Below are 18,891 nucleotides of genomic sequence, written 5' to 3'. Positions count from 1 at the left end.
AATATTCACTATTCAACAAAACTATCAAAGCAAAGAGCCACCCCACCCCTATACCAAACTAACCTATTCCCACTGGAATAAAAGGACACACTTACTACAGTTTAAAAATACTTGCTCTTGTCCCTACCTGCAAACCACACATCTACCTCAACTCACTGCAATAACTGTCAAGTTTAAGAGCAGTACTCAAGAACTTCACCTTCTTTCTATTTTCACTAGACTAATTGCTATGCTTTATTATTGACTTTCAAATTATCTAGATTTTTTGTACATTAACAATATTACAAACATTTCTGAAAAGATAATTTTTGGGCATGTGTGTATGACAACACACGCACACCTGCAAGTGTTCTAACAAGCTGTTAGAACAAGACAGTTGCTGCATTAATAAAAAGCAATTTCTAATAGCTTCATGTGAAAAATGGATTATGGAATTGTCTTAAGTTCATAACATTTAATGCCACTGGACTTGAATTCTTATATATATATAATAAATAAATAGAAATTAAATATTTAAGTCTAACGGAAAACTTGAACCTGATAGCCACTAACTTTTCAAGCTATGCAAATGAAATTAGTACTATGGCCAAATATTCCTTCATGAGCTGAAAATGATGAGCCAGCCTTTTTGTCAAAGACAAACATTCATTCACTCAGCTGTATAACTACTGGAACTTCTACCAGACAGAATGACTGTGAAAGATTGCTCAACAGTTCACCCCTTACTGAATGATTAAAATGCATAAATCCTGAAAATGAATGGGAAACCAAAATTAAAGGATTTTATAGGCATAAATATGCAAAGAAAGAAAATAATGCTGCTGGAAGAAATCTGATCCCATTGCCTGGCATAAGTGGAAAGAAAAGAGTTGGTTTAGGTTTTATGCATTTTCAGAATGCCTGTTATTTCCTTTTTCATTTGTATTTGAGTTGACACAGATGCAACATACATGATTTACATGCATATCTCAAAGGGTGTTCATTATTTTCGACTTTTTCCTCACTATTTTATCTTTCCCACAATCTGCAAACAAGATTTCAGAGTTAATCCCAAGAAAAGATGCTGCACTTCATTTTGAAGAAGAAAGTAATTCCTGTTTCTGGAAAATAATTAAAAAAGCTCCGTACAAAAAGTACAAGGTCAATACACATTTTCTCCAAAACAAATAAACAAGAAAAAGTGCAGCTTTACTCATCTTTGGACTTACTACAGATTTACTTATTTTAGCAATTATTTAGGCCCCTTCAGTGCAGTGTAGTACACTGAGAACCAATAACCTGCAGCTAACAGCAAATGGTTGTCCCTTCATGACACACTTTTTATAATGTTTAAAGAAAACTGGGCAAACTTTAAGATGATTATTCAGTAGGACTCTAAGATCTCACTAAATCACTTCTGCAGCACAGCAGAATGGCAGTCACAGGAACCTGATAACAAGTGAAGACTGAGCTCAGAGTAGTTTTGTAATACAAAGCTAATTCCTTTTATTTCTCAGTGCTCTGCCCAGCCAAAATGCTGCACATAACCAGCCAAGCCCTTGGCAGTAACGAAGAGGAAATCACCACGTAGATGCATTGTACACTCAGTGCCCCAACGATACATAACTGTGGGTCCTGCTGAGAGCACCATGGGTCAACTCAGAAGAATGAGGACTATCAACTTACTTTTAAGTAACTCTTACTCAGAAAGGTCACGGATTTTACACTGAGCTAGGATATCTGCTCTTATTTTAAGAAACAAATGACAGAGGTTCACTGAAATAAGCCTTGAAAACAATGTTTTCTGGAAACTCTCACAGATATTTTATAAGGGATGCATAAGCACTGTGACAGTCATTTTAAAGCCATCAAGATTGAGGCACACAATAATGAAGTAACTGGATCGAGGTCACTGAGCAAGCCATGGCAGAAGTAAAACTGCAGAAGTCCAAGGCACTCTATCCATGCTGTATCTTGGGAGCCTGTGCTACCTCACTAGCAGCCCTTCCTGCTCCTGTTTCCTCCTCAGAGACCTCAAATTCTTCTCTCTTCTGTCAGAGAGGCTTTAGCAACTCATTTCAATTGGACTTCAAGAAAAAAATACCATTTTTACTCATGAATGATAAAGTAACATTTACACAATCAAAAAATTAAGAGAAATTTCAGGTAACTAGATTGCTATCCTTCCACACTCTTTTATGATGGTAATTTTCATTCACATGACAGACTACAGTATTTCTATATTAGAAGACAGACGTGCAGTGTACAGTATATACAAACTTCGTGTAATTTCAGTAGTAGGAAGAAGAAATGAAATAATTTTTTTTTTTTTTACATTGACTATCGTTCTAATACAGAAAACTTCCGAACAATTAAAACTGTTTTAGAAGTCAGTCAGGTTAACAGAACAATGCAATTCAAATGCTCAATCTCCGGCTACAGCTAAGCATTTAAGTTGTCCAAAATCACGATCAAAGAGAACAACATATTCTTACTGGAACTTTATTGAGAAAGTTTTCTTCAAATGAAGTAAGAATAACCTAAGTTATATTTTGCATTAATGTCTTTGTTTGCTCTATATCCCATGACACATACACACACACAAAAAAAGAGGCTTGAAAATATTTTGTCTGCTAAAATACAGACAAAACTCAGAAGTTTAATGGTTCATTTTTTTATTCCTTAAAGGAATCTAAAGAGAACAGTGAATTCATTCTGTGTTAGCAATTTAAGCAGGGGGACATCTGTGTTACTTTGAATGCTTCTTTATTCACACCTAAGTTATATTTTACATTCATGTCTTTGTTTGCTCTATATCCCATGACACATACACACACACAAAAAAAGAGGCTTGAAAATATTTTGTCTGCTAAAATACAGACAAAACTCAGAAGTTTAATGGTTCATTTTTTTATTCCTTAAAGGAATCTAAAGAGAACAGTGAATTCATTCTGTGTTAGCAATTTAAGCAGGGGGACATCTGTGTTACTTTGAATGCTTCTTTATTCACCTGTACTTGTGTGGAACCCTGGCAACACCCTTCATAAAGAAATAAATCGAGAAGGAGATTAAGAACAGTTGGAGTTATTCTGGCAAAGGCAATTTTTTACAATTCTCCGAGGATTCTGATTATTTTAGTAATGATGTTTCCCTTGCCTGTCTCTCTCACTAAGTCTTTTGCCCTCCTATTTTGCATCTAAACAGCAATTGTGTACAAACCAGTGAATATTTAAAATAGAAAAAACACTTCTAAGTCTTTAAAATATGCAGCCAATCATTATTTCGGTATTCACTGCAGTTAATCGTGATGCATTTATTAATGTGTAAATATCAGACATTTCCTTTGGCATTCCACTCTCCGTTTGCAATTCATTAACACATTGTTATTTTAAAATATTAGTCTCTGAGAAGACACCAGATTTTCATTGGATTGGTCTCACACTTGAAAAAGCATTTTTATATTCCGAATGCATCAAAACAGCAGAATCTCTAGGCAGATACTAAGTGGGATTCACTGAAACACAATGTTAGTTCTAATGGATGGATGATTGTGTTTGGTCTTTTGAAACTTTGAAGTATAGGTAAGTCTTGATCACACAAATTAATAAATCCTAAAGCTGGAGTTAACAATAACCATTACACCCAAATTCTGCAGCTTAGCCCAGCCAATTTTTCAAAAGGTCAGGTTGTGAACTGGAGAAGATCAGGGAGGTCCACCGCATAGCTTTGTTGCCAGGCATCTCTCGTCTGGATTGTTGCAGGCATTTATTAGTATTCGTCAGCAGACTCAACAAAGCAAACAAGAAATTCAAGCACGAATAATAAAATGAAATGCTGCTATATAACCCTTTGTCATTCAGCAAATATGGGACTTTTTAGCTACATTGTTCCTAAACCTGGGTTACTACTTTAATTTTTCTCCACAGTGCTGACTGAATGAGTATGCATGTGTGTTAAATGCAGAGCTCCCTTAACAACTGCAGGACTGCCATTTAATCTGTTGGTAGATGGACCATTTCCTGTGGGAACTCTAGCTATGATTTCCAGATCCACCAAATAAATCTCAGATTAAGATTCCAAATGAAACCTGCCTTTGGCAGATAAAAAATGTCAAGATGGATATAAACAGTAAAATTATAAATTATCTAGGTGTTGCACGATGACTTGATGTGCGTTTTTTGTTTACACTTTCCCCGATATCACAACTATACGAGGCATTCATCAAATGTCACACTTTCATAATATTGGAGGCATCATTAAAACTGTTTGGCTAAGGACCTTGAAGTGTTTAAGCAGTAGCTCAAAAGTATATTTGTGCAAAGTAGAAGAATAAATTTACATATCAGCAGCAGCTCATAAGGGATGGGTAAATATTCTGTTTATCTCTCATTGTAATTCAGGTTAGTTTAAATACAGGGTTTCAGGATATCATTACAGCCTATATGGAGTTATTACATAATTTCCAAACATAGTGTCTGCTAGAGTTTTACTAAGCATGCTGTGTTTATGTTTTCTAAACCAGCTAAAAACAAAGTAAACGCTCCCATCCCATTTTTCTTTTGCTATTGTCATACCAGACAATTGCTTTTCACGTATAACCCCTTTCATTATCTAAATCTTAATGATCCAGAACTCCCTTTTATCTAGGCAGGGTCATGTTTCCTGATGCCCATTAATTATAGTGAAAATTCTCTTATCCAAATGTACTCAACCTCCCCTACCGCAAACAAACAACTAAGGCTTTGCTGAATTAGAGTTCTAAACAAAATCCCAGAAAACTACAGCTTTAGAAGTGAAGAAAAACATTGTCATTTTAAGTGTCCGACATAAAAGAAAGGTCACTCTGCATAAAGTGCCAGTAAGACACCTTGCCCACGCACCCTTTACTCTGAGTAAATGGTCTACTAAAGATGCAGGTGAACTCTCAGATAAGAGTCTCCAATGCATTCCCTGGAGAACCTTTTTGTAATGAATTTTTTTGTTACGTTTTTGCTCTGAACTTAAGCTTCATTCTAGTTGTTATTAAACTAGAAGCAGTGAAGGTTTCTAAGGAAGAAAATAACCAAGTTCCTCTTGCACTTGTGCTAGGTCTTCTAAAGCTCCTTCCAAAGCACTACATAAAAATTACTATGGTAATAAGTGCTGCTCTCCCTGAAGCACATTTCAAGGCATTCTGAAGTTAGCTGCACTCACACTTTAAACACTTAAGCGATTCAAAGTGCAATACTTCAAGGTGTGCATTCTCTCCATCTTTAGTGCTTGCAATACTCGGTGCAGATAAGGCACTACACATTTTCAGTGTACTGTGAAGGGTCTAACGAAATCATATTCACCACACTCCAATGAGTCAGGCAGATACCAGATACTTAATTGTGCTTCTGATGAGGAGTCTTTCTGCATGCAGCCTGGCCAGAAATGCATTGTATTTAACCATTCAAAATGTACAAGGAAAGAAATGGGATGGAAAAAGGAGACATGAGAATTTATACACATGAAAGAGTGATTATATTTACATGAAAGACCAGACAGTATTTGATGATTTTTCAGTTTTCATTAGCTCCTTTTCATCTTTTTAGTCACGGCACACTATTCCCTCTTTTTCCATGCAAGATGTTTTCTTCATTTTCCATACTTAGTGTTGCTCAGTTACTAGCCACTCTTCCTATGGTTGACTCATGCAAGATCATTCTCTCAACCTCTCTTCTGCCTCCTATACTGTGCAGAGAAACCTGTAACTACCCTTGCCACTTTGCAAAGGGATCTCTGACAGCTAGCACACAGCAAGTTCGATGCTGAAAGCACAGCACACATGGAAGACACTAATCAATTGAGCCACGTGCGTGAAGAGGACTCTGCCTCTCTGCATATCACGTAGATTCTTCTGCATACACACCCATGCAATATCCAGGTCTTCTTTCTTTCCCAGGTAAACAGCATTCCTTATTGCTAAAAGAGGGAAGGAGAGGAAGAACAGTCTCACAGTATCTCCTGTTGAGGCATGTAAAAGAAACAGACTTCGATATGAAAAGTATGGTTTATTCTGCCTCTACTACAGCCTTCGAAGAAGGGCTTCAGATTTCCTTTAGAGTGTTTATAGCTGTAATGGATGTATTCTGGAGAAAGGGGAAGCAGCACCTTCACAATTAGTTGCTTTTTGACACAACTAGTGCCAGATGAAAAATCTTTACACCACCACATTACTCTCACAGCTTTCTTTACCCCTTCATCTTTGTGTGTGTATATGTGTGTTAGTGTGTGTGTTAAAGTCACACAATAGTAATTCCAGACAAAAAGTCCTTGTAATTACTATTACAAAACCAAACCCACAAAAAAGTACATTAAAATCATTACACAACTAGAAAAACTTACTACTTCTAATAAGATAGTCTACAAATACATGGTGAGGAACAGGAGTTTCATTTCTAGGAAGTTAGCAAAAAAAGATGATTCATTTTACTTAACCTATGCATGACTGTACATTGCCTCAATTACCATGAATGCAAAAGGGATGGCTGACAATGGAATTTATAAATGGGAGTAAATAAATGCAAAAATATTTCTAGAGAGGTTTTATTTCCCGAATATTATTCACGACACAGCAAAAGAACTAAAAAACAGTTTTGTAAGCAATACACTGGCATATACATGTCATGACCATGACAATACAAGGAAAGCTGTGGCCAGATTCTTGACAGTAAGCACCATACATTCATGCAAGACCAATGCATGCACAAACACACAATGCAATTAAGACAATTGTCTACACGTAAGCTTATCACATGCACTTGTGTCTGAGCAGCTGTATATACATAACTTGTTCATTAGGTTTGCATATCTGTTTTCTCTTCTATTCTTCCTGAAGGGAGCAAGACTGGAAAACAACAGCTCACCGCCAGATAAAACACTTACTTTTCAAATTTCCCTGCACAAGCTTATTCTGCAGTTCTGTTCCAATCTACATTATCACATTTCTTTAAAGCTAGAGTCTCCTCTGAACTACAGTTTCCAGACATGCAATTCTGAAGTATTTACAAGCAGCACAAACATTCTTTTGAAGGATAACAAGTTACAGTGAAAGTGTCTATATGGATCATAACTAAGAGTTGACATCAAATTCTTACAGGTGAAATTGGTTCATTGACTTACATTTCAGTATGTGCTTTAAATAGTGTTTTAGAAATATATTTGTTACTATGCTTGAAAAATATAATAACCACCTTTTAAGGAAGCAAAGCACTTTGCTATTAAAATAATCAACCTATTACCTTGTTTTAGGGAATTCCAAACAATAATTACACAATGATTTTCATTTTGGAGTCAGCAAAATTATAATTTTGTTGTCAAAACAGACCAAACAGTACCTGATATTCTAAGACTTCGCCTAATTTCTGCCCTGTCCTTAAAAATCGTAGATGCTCAGAAATATGACACAAGCAAAAACATCAACAGTGAAAGACTATATAATACAGAACAAGTATAGCTGCACCCATTCAAACACAGTATGATACGAGTCAAATGAGACACAAATTTAACTCCACTGTTTGCACACTCACCACTTTCCTATCCTGCTAACTCTTTGGAAAATTGACATATCAAGTCCTGAATGTATATGTAAGTATGAAAAGCACCCAATTTAAGGTTCCGTCTTGTGTTTTCACAGTATTAGTCTTTGGGCAGTTTTCATCATGCATGTAAACCCTGCTAAAGTAACAACTCTACACAGGTGCAGTGTGCTTCCCTCCCACCCCCGTCACTGCAATTCAAAGACATGCACCTATTTGCCAATATAAATTTATTTTTATAATGGACTACCATCGTAGGCTTTCTAGCTTGGATCCTGAATATTTTTCATTTGGAAATTACACAGTCTTCACTGGTCTGCTGCCTGGTCTGATACATTCTCTCAAGTATTCTTAGAGAGACATTAAAAAAGTCACTATCCTCCTGTTAAAAACTAGGTGCTGTAGAGATAAACAGTACATTTAAATTAGATACCCAAAATAATAAGCCTTGCACATAGACCTTTAACTCTTCCTGATATACCAGAACAGAGACAGACAAATGTCTTCAATCCAGACAGGCATGTTATATTCCAAACGACACGGAAAGTTAAAAAGAAAATCTCAACTATCAAACACTTCAGAAATACTCTTCTTAAACCCTACCTTTCTTTCAAGTATTTTATTTTATAACATCTATTAACAGGTTACCCACCCCCCCCCCCCCCCCCCCGCCATAAACCTACTACTTCTCTGCACCTAACATTTTTGCTGTTTTTTTAAAATTCTCATTGCTTGACTGAATTTTCATCTAGTCAGCTGAATTTAATCTCAGATGTGCTTTACCATCCTTGTTTTTTGACAAATAATTTAATCTCCAATATTTTGGTATGTTATTAAAAAAATAATATTTGAATAAAACATTAAAGGGTTATCCTAAAAACAGATTTTAAACTTCCAAGTTACAAGCAAGGAACAACTAGATACAGTACAGTACCAGCCGCAAAAAGGAAAGATATCACAGATGACAAAGCAAGTGGAACACAAAATGGTGCACACGTCAACACAGACATTTAAACAGAAGATTAAAAGTTGCTTTAAGTAGTTCAATGAGAAAATGCACCAGAATGTCTACCAAGGGTACATATTGAACATTATGTTGCTGTAATTTATCTATTATCTTTATGATACGAAAATGTAATTTAATTGTTAATAACCAAAACATAATTTAATTGTTAATACCTAAATAAAATTCTAAGAAAAAAAAATTCCTCATCCAAACTAGTATGATGACATAAGATTTACCCATAATCCCTTTTTTTAACTTCCCTAGGAGAAAAAGCATAAAGAATTACGTGACTTATTAATGATTGATCTAAAAAAAGTCTATCAATTTTACTTTTGTCTATATAACAACTTCTATTGGATACACAAATACGTTAAGTGTTAGCTTGGAAGAAATAGCTTTCTAAACAGCACAAAATATTAACTTAATGCGTCAGAAAAATAATGCACATGAAACTCAGTAACTACCCAGTTTTTAAAGTACCTGTGAGCAGCAGCAGAACGCCATTTCTTGCAATTAGACAGAAAATACTTCACAGAGAATCGGTTTATGGTATCCACTTGTCTACTTTGGAAAGGTTAACCTTTTGAACCATTCTTAGGGTATGCTGACCCCTAAAGGTCTAAAAATACTAAATCTCATTAAGCCATTACATATTTAAAGTATAAGTTGTCAGAATACAATTCTCCACTAAGTTACTCCACCATGACTATTTTTGTTTTCAGAGTATATGATTCAAAACCATTTTTAACTTCACTCAGTAATAGCTCAAAATTCCATGAATTAAAAGGGATCTACAAGTAGTTTATTTTACACAATAATATAGATAGAAATTCCTTTACATATGTAAGAAATGCATCATCTCCAAGACGGAGTATTTCTTCTTTCTTCTAAACACCAGACCCCTCATGAGAAACTTGACATTTATTATCTTTTGAGAAAGAATACATAGTATAAAATTCAAAAAAAGGAAATACACAAGATGCTATCAGGCTCTGATACAGGAGGCATCTTTGAAGTTGACACACCTATTCCATTTTTTTTTTTAATCTACACATAGCCACTGGAAAAAAATCCACCCTTTTATGATGTACTGAAGGTCTGCTTCCGGTGTCTTTCCCTTTCTTCAATCTACACATTATTATCTAGTCACAAGCCACTTTCCGACAATTCTCTGCTGTAAAGTCAGTCAGTCAGTTATGTGCTCTCAAACTCAGTGCTTCTTTTTTTCCTTTCTTTCTTTCTTTTTTTTTTTTTTTTAAGTTTATGCTATGAAACATAGAAGAATGTATCCGAGAGCAAAATTTTGGTCATCCAAATACAAAAAGATCCTTCCATCCTGATGAAGATGAAAACTCCATGAACCATGGAAGTTCCAAATTAACCAAGGCTCCCTCTACCTCCAAGCCTACCTTACTGTCTATATTCGGTTGAGGTAATAATTAGAAACTCGTTAATATTAGTAGATGGCTTAATCATACTCTAGCCAGGCGTGAATAGCCAAGAAAGTTACTTTAAGACAAACTTCAGATTTGTTGTTAACCCATTAAGGAAAAAAGGTTGGAAAGTAAAGTGCAATGTACAGACTAAGAATTTAAATAAGACTTCTCAAAGTTATACATAAACATTTTCAATAACCCAGAAAATAAAAATAAAGCTGATGATTTACATTCCTGTAGCTGCTCTCCTGTTACCCCAAATATTTTTAAGAGGCAGTGTGTGGCTGTGGGTTTTTTTTTTCTTCCAAAGTCAGTCATATATCGGCAAGAACAAATACATTCCAGTCACTGCCTAGCACTGGTACAACACCTGAGGTTCCTTATTAATATCTTAAAAGTCCTTACCTTTTGACCAGTTCTCCATTTGTTCTTCTGAACTTGTTTGATCTGGCACTGAGTCCAGTTTTCCCTTGACAATTTTAGAACTAAAATAAAGCAAACTCTAGATAAATAAACTTGAAACAATATAACACACCTATACTTTGCCGTCATTTGACAGAAAATTTACAAGACAAATGATACAAAAATATTTATAACAGGACAATAAAGCCTGTGTACTTTAACAGTCAGTGCTAAATTATATTTCTCAGTAAAATATTTTTTCTTCACACATCTAATTTTTATAATGGTTTGGTTCAGCTTTCTATTGCATGTTGAAAAATTTATTAGTTTCTCTTCTTGTTCTAGAGTCTGGTCTTGGAAGTACATGCTACTGAGCACAGCCCAAATCACGCTCAGTGGTCCCGCTAGAGGCAATGAGACTGCTCACTTTGGTAATTATTACGGATGGTGGTATGTGCTTCACTTTACAACATTCTTTCTCCTGCTTAAATTTCCTGGATAAAATACAGGTAAAGTGGCCCATGACCACTCCAACCCTGAATTTGCACGCTTTTCTAAACAGCTACATAATCCATCCTAATATTTGCATACATATTGCCTCAGACTCTACAGTTAATTACACAGTTGCAGTATTTCATATAATCAAAGATCTTCAAGAAACAACCCTCAATACTCAAAAATAAGACCTACAGTAAAATGTTATGCTTATCAGCTAACATTCTGAGTATTAAAATATATGCTCTCTTATATGTTAAAAATTCAACTATATTCTATATCTCAAGGAAATCTAAATAAATTCGTAATCTTGCTAATATAGTAAGCTTACCACAAATTTTATTATTCACTCAAGCACCTCTTTTAAAATGTGTTGTACAAAGGACAGTTTTTCATCTTTAACTATGTAGTTGTGCTTATTTTGTATGTTTTCTCTCCTATGTTTTTTCTACATTTATTAAAAAGATACAACATAAGCCTTGAAGAGGCAGTGGCTGGATCATGAAAATACCCAGAGAGTTGTCATTGTACTGATAAATGTAAGAGTTAAAAAAAAAAAAATTAAGTACACATTTTAAAATTCGAGCATATTATACCAAGACATATGTTCTAACTAATAAAGCAGCAGAAGACATTCTTTTCCTACACAACAGCAAAAAGGCAGATGTTTTCATTTTTATTTTTGAGATTATAAAAAAGTAAAATAATTGTGCAAACACTTAAGACTCAACACTAACACTTACATTAAGCATTCAAGAAATACATATTTAGCTCATATTTGTTGTTAACTATAAATGTGCACGAGAAAAAAAAATGTGTATGATTTGATGTGCTTAGGTCTTAACAAAAAATAACAACTTCACCTCATATCGCAGAACACTGAGTTCCTTACAGGAGTCCCTCAAATGAAGCTGTACGCTTCTTTTTCAATTCTGTGTAACTGTGTTGATTTGGAGTTGGCAATCTTTTCCTAAGTTCCTCATTTACTTTTGGATTAGCTGAAAATATAGAAGGTTATTAATATCAAGAAATAGGTTTCTGTCAATGAAGCCATTTCCCTACATATTGCACAAAAAGGTTCATAATAATTGCAGTATTTTAATAAGATATTCATATAGCAAGACATGAAGAAAATACGGTATTTAATAACCTCTGGAGTATTTTAAAACATGTCTTAGGGCCTTAATGCGCCTAGTAATATACTATTTAAAACCATAATTTTATCCCTCCACAATATACAGTCATTCTTCCTCGCCATTTACCCAGCTAATGAATGCCAGCAATTAGTAAAATGTAATCCCATTGCACAATCATTTTAATGCTTTTAGCACTCAGAAAAGTAAACACCAAATTAATACTGCTCAAGCCATATCAGATCCTAGTTGGAAGCAAGCAATTATAGTTCAGCTCCTCAGGTGTAATTAAATGATTGGAATGATTTAGTTCCATAAATGCAAGTTAATTCATAAGCAAGCAACAAATATACTGGGAGTAATTACAAGAAACATTGACAGTCTAAGCAGGGCATGTGCTTTCGTGTACCTGATATAGGAAAATGCTGCCCTCTCCTGGAAATAATAGACTATAGCTGGGAATAACTGGAGACAGAAGTCAAGAGGCTCATTTTACAGACTTTGTCTTCATAGGTGAAATATGTCCTGCTAATTAATAGGAATTTTCTGGTTTACACATACAGAAAATAAAAATATTGTTGATATCAGATTAAGGCAACCTATCGATCAAAGTCAAACAGAAAGACCTTTTGGGGCTCCCTAGGGTTTGCAGTATACTTTCCCTATTACTAGAAATAAAAATGTTAGTAAATAGAACGACAAAATATTCCATACACTAAGTATGTAAATCAGTTGTTCTGAACACAAACGCTGCAACAGGTATCTAACTTATGCACAACACTTACATAACATTCAAGATGTACCTTTACAGTAGGTACTTTGAACATAAGGTATTTTTAGAACCAAAACTTATTGAATCATCATTATTCAAACAGTGTTAAACTTCGCCGCATCAACAATAATCAGAAGCCGGCCATGAAGATTTTCCCAGAAGGAATCATCAGAAAAATTAAATACAATTATTAAAAAGCTGTTCTTTACTTTCATTTGAAGACAATCTGTTAATAATCAATCTGTCAAATTATTAATCAAAAGAAATTAAAGCTGGAGATTAAAATAAAGTATACTGGCAGACCGAGACAAAAGGGAAAATGCAAAATGAAACTGTAACCCAAAATCTGGAGTTAATTTTAAATACTAATTTCCTTACTCACTACCTATTTATTCAATCTGCGTTAGTGTTAAGACTACTACTTGAACAGCATGCATAGAAAGCTAAAAAAAAAATTGTCCCAATCTGTTGACTATAATATGCAATAGTCACGTAAAATTCACACTGAATATTTAAGTAAAAAACTAACTAACAGATATGAATATAAATTAACCAGCATCTTCCTACTAATGAAAGAAATCCCAGATCTACCTATTTCTAGAAAGGTTACTTCTGCAGAAATAACAAATGCTTCCCAGTGCTGCATATAGCAGCATGGGCAAAAAATCATACACTGTGGTCAGTATATGACTATTTTCCACACACAGAAATTGACTGTAAAAAAGCTCAATTCAAAAGCACCTGATCACTGTAAAAGCCTGAAACTGTTCTTTACCAATAGCACTTTGGCATCAAAATATTTCTTTGTTCCAGATCTCTTGTATTTCAAAACAAACCCAAGCTGTACACAAATACCTTCACTGTTACTTTACCTATTGTGGAAAGGAAATAAATCATTTTAAGAAGTCGTATTATGAAAAGTTTAAAATGTACAGCACATTTGCTTTGCCCTTTGATGTCACAGTCCTATTTTTCTATTCAAATCTTGTACACTGTAAGTTAATTGCTTTTGGAAACTACTTATTATTCATGTAAAAATTAATGTGCCAATGTGTTTAAATCCTTTTAAATGACCATTCATGCATCTTTCTTCTTTAAGTACCAATGAAATCTATCAGAGATATCAATGCAAGATGGTCTTAGAGAAAGTTCTAATAAAGATTTTTTCTGCTAACATAAGATTTTCATTTTCGCCAACTTTACTTAAATTCCATTAATTTTTTAAGCTGCTTTTAATAAATTCACAAGTAAAAAATTTTAGGCTCCATAGTCTGTCATTTGTGTTCCAGCTGACTTTATGAATATTAATAACAGTGTTATCCTGATTAAATAGGCTTCATATAAAATCCCTGTGAATCCTATAGCTCAGACATCTCATTTTTCCAACTCTTTATGAATTTGGATTCAGACATTAAACTGGAAAAAACCTTAAAAAACAGATTCAATGGTACATTTGTGTACCATTAAGCAAAAAATTAGAGGTTCTAATGATTCAAATAATTAAAATTGATAGGACCACATATTGAGATTTCAGACTTTCTGTAAACATGCAACATATTTTAACTCCAATGAAAACATCAATACTTCACAGAACAAGGGATTAAGAATTTAAAATAATAATGTCTGCCCTTATGCTTACCTTAAACAACAGATGATATGATCTTAACTCTTCATTTATTGACTTCATTTGCAGAAATATTTCCCAAAGAGAAAGAAATTAGTGGATGCTTAATTACATAAGCATACACATGAAATACGTGAACATTCTAGTGTAGCATGGGTGCCCAGTGAAAAACAGCATTAACTTTTAATTGGTTATACTTCAGCGAAAACAACCCTTTTCTAAAGAATGTCAAATCGAAGCACACAGGAAATTTTAACATTATCCTACGAGACTCATGCAGTCACAGTTTCAAACTGCCAACTTCTTCCCATGCTTGTATGTTTGAATTAGTTACATCTATGACAGATAAAAATGGAATACTAAGCTCATTGCACTGCCTTCACTTTTTTTTTTATATAGTGCTAACTAAAATTACTACTTCCTCATTCATTCAGAGATATGTTCTGCAAAAATGGCCATAAAAATATTTTGCCTTCCAGTACCTTGAAACATGAATGGATTTTAGGAGAAAAAAAATCTAAACAAAATAATGGCTTATTCAAAAGGATGGCATTCCAGTCCTGGTTCTAATTACTCATCAACACAAACACTTAATAGGAATTAAAGAAAAACAAGAGGTATATAAAAATAACATACATCTGCAAGGTAGGAAGAATACAGTGCTTTACTTATGCAGTTCTGAAGAACTTTTATTACAGCTGTGGCGGTATTTCCACTTTCAGAAGAAAAAACCTCCAGACTGTCTGCAGAATATATATTACACAAGGGAGCACTCCACAGTAACATCAACTTTCAACCATCTGACCAGTGATGTTAACCCAAAGTATTTAGATTAGTGACAGTCTGCTGTAGCTGCCAGTGCTTTCCCTCCCTGAGCAGGAGATTGGGAAGTCCTTCTTCTAAGCTGGAGTTCAGTTACTCACTCCCCTTCCCCATGAACCAAAAGGCTGTTGTGTTGAGACCCTTCCCACATAGAGCCCCAATGACTGCAAACCCCCGTTCCTTGGTTTTGCCTTGACATGTTTTGAAGACAACTACTGAATCATGGCCTTAGCCGCTGTGACACGAAGCAAATGCTTGCTGGTGTCGACCGAATTCACCTCTTCTTCACAAAAAGTCCTCAGGTCTTGGCAGACTCCTCCACAAGGAGGGCCACCTGCTCTGCCTCTGGTGGAACAAGACACCAGTTCCCACCACCCCTTGGAACGGCAGCGAGCCAGTCTCTGTCCCCCTTAATGATGCAGTTGACAGTTGCCACTGATAGTGCAGGGATGGAGCTATGAAAGGGAGGGAACACCATATACTTTATGGATAGGGAAATAAAGAACGAATTTTAGTATTATTTTCATAAGATTAATTAGATTACCAGGATCTCCTAAAATATCCTGAAACGTTTTGTCTCAGGCCAAGCTAAACTAAAAAACTTAATTTAGGAGGGTACGCTACATAAAAACCAGTTACCTTCTAGAAGCATTTCCCTAGAGAACAAACATAGTTTTCTTAGCCCAGGTGGATGCCAAGTTTTGATGCAATGATACACTCCTCCACAAGAGTCACACTTCCTCACTACCTTAAAGAAACTTTACAGCTATCCTGGTTTTGGCTGGGATAGAGTTAATTTTCATCCTAGTAGCTAGTATGGGCTATGTTTTGGATTTGTGCTGGAAACAGTGCTGATAACACAGGGATGTTTTCATTATTGCTGAGCAGTGCTTACACAGAGTCAAGGCCTTGTCGGCCTCTCACACCACCCCACCACTGAGTAGGCTGGGGGTGCACAGGAAGCTGGGAGGGGACACAGCCGGGACAGCTGACCCCAACTGACCAAAGGGATATTCCACACCATGTGACATCATGCTCAGTGTATAAAGCTGGGGGAAAAAGAAAGAAGGGGGCAACATTTGGAGTGATGGTGTTTGTCTTCCCAAGTAACCATTACGCATGATGGAGCCCTGCTTTCCTGAAGATGGCTGCACACCTGCGAATTCCTTGTTTTGCTTTGCTTGTGTGCACAGCTTTTGCTTTACCTATTAAACTGTCTTCATCTCAACCCATGAGTTTTCTCACTTTTACTCTTCCGATTCTCTCCCCCATCCCCCTGGGGGGGAGTGAGCGAGCTTAGTTGCTGGCTGGGGTTAAACCATGACAAGGGCAAATCAGAAATCTAAGACAACCCCAAATAAGTTAAAATTAGCTTTAGGCTATTATAAAAATACTAGTCAAAGAATAACTGAAATAGCCCCTTCAAATATTTGTCAAATGTGGAAAAATGCCCATCTGTTAGATACTTAAAAGCTGTGAAATGAAACATACTTTGATAATTGATTACAGTTACTTATTTTATTGTATTCTATTACTTCTATATGCTTTTAAATACAAGTAGTTAATGCAAAATATTGTTTCTTTTTAAAAGAATATAAAACATAGGCAAGTGGATTAACCCTGTAAGTGGATGAATGCAGCATGAATAGTACTTCAAATTTAGAACTCCAGCACTGCTGCAAAGACTTCACGGTTTTGGTTTATAGAAGTAACTGCATTATCTGGAAGCTTGATAAAAACATTTTCCCAGAGGGCAGAGTCACATAATAATCCCTGGCTTTTCTCCCCTACTGGTTCTTGACCCAAAAGGAGATGAGACATTTGCAGTTGGTTCCAACTAACCTGCATAAATCAGAAAAGACACCAATAACCAGGGCTCATGCATTTTTACTCTGTTGCTGCAGCAGCTTCTTCATATTCTCATTAAAGAATTTGCATCTGATGCTTTTAACGATGGCATACACTAAGTCAAAGAGCGCTCATTCTCTATGTGATGCTTTTGACAAAGGCAAGAAAGAAGGCATAAAAATGCAGTTTCAACTCGTTTACAATAGGTTATACCTATTCCTGAATTAAATTTAATTGGATAAAAGACATGTACTTTTCTCTTTATTTTTTCTCCCTAATTTCTGCTATTAGTTCAGTGTCTTCAAGGCTCAATTTTCTCTTTACGCATACCAGGAACTGTTTTATGTGTATATTAGATCACCAACAGCCCCATATCTCTTCTCCCCTCTGTTATATTCTCTCTCTCCCAATACAAACAAAGATTGTTATTTTGGTTGTTATTTTATTTATTAAACAATCTTCAGCCTGCTCTGTCCCCTTCTTTCCCAGTTTTTAGCTGTCCTTTGTCATCCTTTTCTTTTCTTTTTCCTTAGTTTTGTCTTCTCTTTGAAAATACATGCCTTTTCCTTCTCCCCCTGCCCACCACCTCTTTGAAATGTAAAGAAAACTGCAGAGGATCTTGTCAAAGACTGTGTCTCCTTTTTTCCCAGCTTTTCTCATCTTGGTGTGAATTCTGTGAAGCAGCTTTCTTCTGTGACACTACCATTAACATGATTTTCACTCTCATAATGAAACTATGATATGCTTTGGTCAAGTGTGGAACAGTCAATTCATTTAGCCATCCTTCAGCTTTGTTGTAAACACTTCACTGGTCTTATAACTCAATTATTATATATCACGTAGGCAACCAGATCTCCATTTCTAAACAGTTTGCAACCAGATTGTGATTTCCATAGCCTTTAAGGATAAGGATAAATACATATATTTTAAACTAGCTGTTGTCTTATCTGGAGCCAAAAGAATATTTAATAGAATATTTTAGTAGAATCGGCACTACATCCTCATGGCAGCGAGGGCTACCTGCATACTATGCTCTGTTGACAGGATCATAGCCAGCAGACAAAGGGAAACGATTAACCCCCTCTATTTGGCACTTGTGAGACCATATCTGAAGTGCTGTATCCAGTCTGACCCTCTTATGGATATCCTGAAGCAAGTCCAGCAGACAGCCATCAAGATGATTAGGGGTCTGCAGCACATGACTTACAAGGAATTTGAAAGAGTTGAGTTGGTTTTAAGGAGAGAAGGCTAAAGGGGGATTTTACTGGGTTTTAGCTGCCTTGTGAGCAAATATAGAGAAGACAGACATTCTTCTCTTGGAGACAAGTTGTAAAACAGAAAACTCTGAGAGTTATGGGTAAGAGATTTTTCACAGTGCGGAAGGTCACTGAACAAATTGCTCAGAGAGGTTACAGAATCTCCATTGCTGGGGATGTGCAAAACTCATCTGGATATAGCAACCTGATCTAACTTTGGAGATGGCCCCATTCTGAGCAGAGCTGTGAACTGGCTGATATTCACAGGTCACTTCCTGCCTATCTATTTTGTTATTCTAAGGATTGCAATAAAATAAAACCACCAGAACTAGCATTCCTACAATACACTAAATTCTGGGTTGCTTTCTGCTTTACAGGGTAGGACAGTAGCACAGAGGGGAAAAAAAACCACAAACGAACAAACAACAAAAAACCAGCAGTGAGGCACAACCAAAGACAACCCATGTGGCAGACAGGCAGAATGCCAACAGGGAGGAAACAGTGCAACAGCAGCATCAGCCCAGCGTTTTGAGCACTACTTGTCTTCAGCACCCCA

General features: G+C 35.7%; 1 protein-coding gene across 1 annotated transcript in view; it reads right to left on the bottom strand.

The window, feature by feature from the left end:
• Positions 1-12,469, bottom strand: part of MIPOL1 (mirror-image polydactyly 1) — a 166,234-nt gene extending 153,765 nt beyond the window's left edge. The window contains exons 1-3 of the mRNA XM_009280687.1: positions 12,423-12,469; positions 11,744-11,878; positions 10,389-10,468 (exon numbers count right to left, since the gene is read on the bottom strand). Coding sequence (XP_009278962.1) covers positions 10,389-10,468; positions 11,744-11,748 — 85 coding nt within the window. The 5' untranslated portion in view covers positions 11,749-11,878; positions 12,423-12,469. The remainder of the gene's footprint in view (positions 1-10,388; positions 10,469-11,743; positions 11,879-12,422) is intronic.
• Between the last annotated feature and the right edge of the window lie 6,422 nt (positions 12,470-18,891).

The sequence above is a fragment of the Aptenodytes forsteri genome, unplaced genomic scaffold, assembly GCF_000699145.1.
Source record: "Aptenodytes forsteri isolate BGI_AS27 unplaced genomic scaffold, ASM69914v1 Scaffold193, whole genome shotgun sequence".
Classification (NCBI taxonomy): domain Eukaryota; kingdom Metazoa; phylum Chordata; class Aves; order Sphenisciformes; family Spheniscidae; genus Aptenodytes; species Aptenodytes forsteri.
Note: the sequence above shows the minus strand (reverse complement) of the source record. Positions and strands in the feature narration are given on the sequence as shown.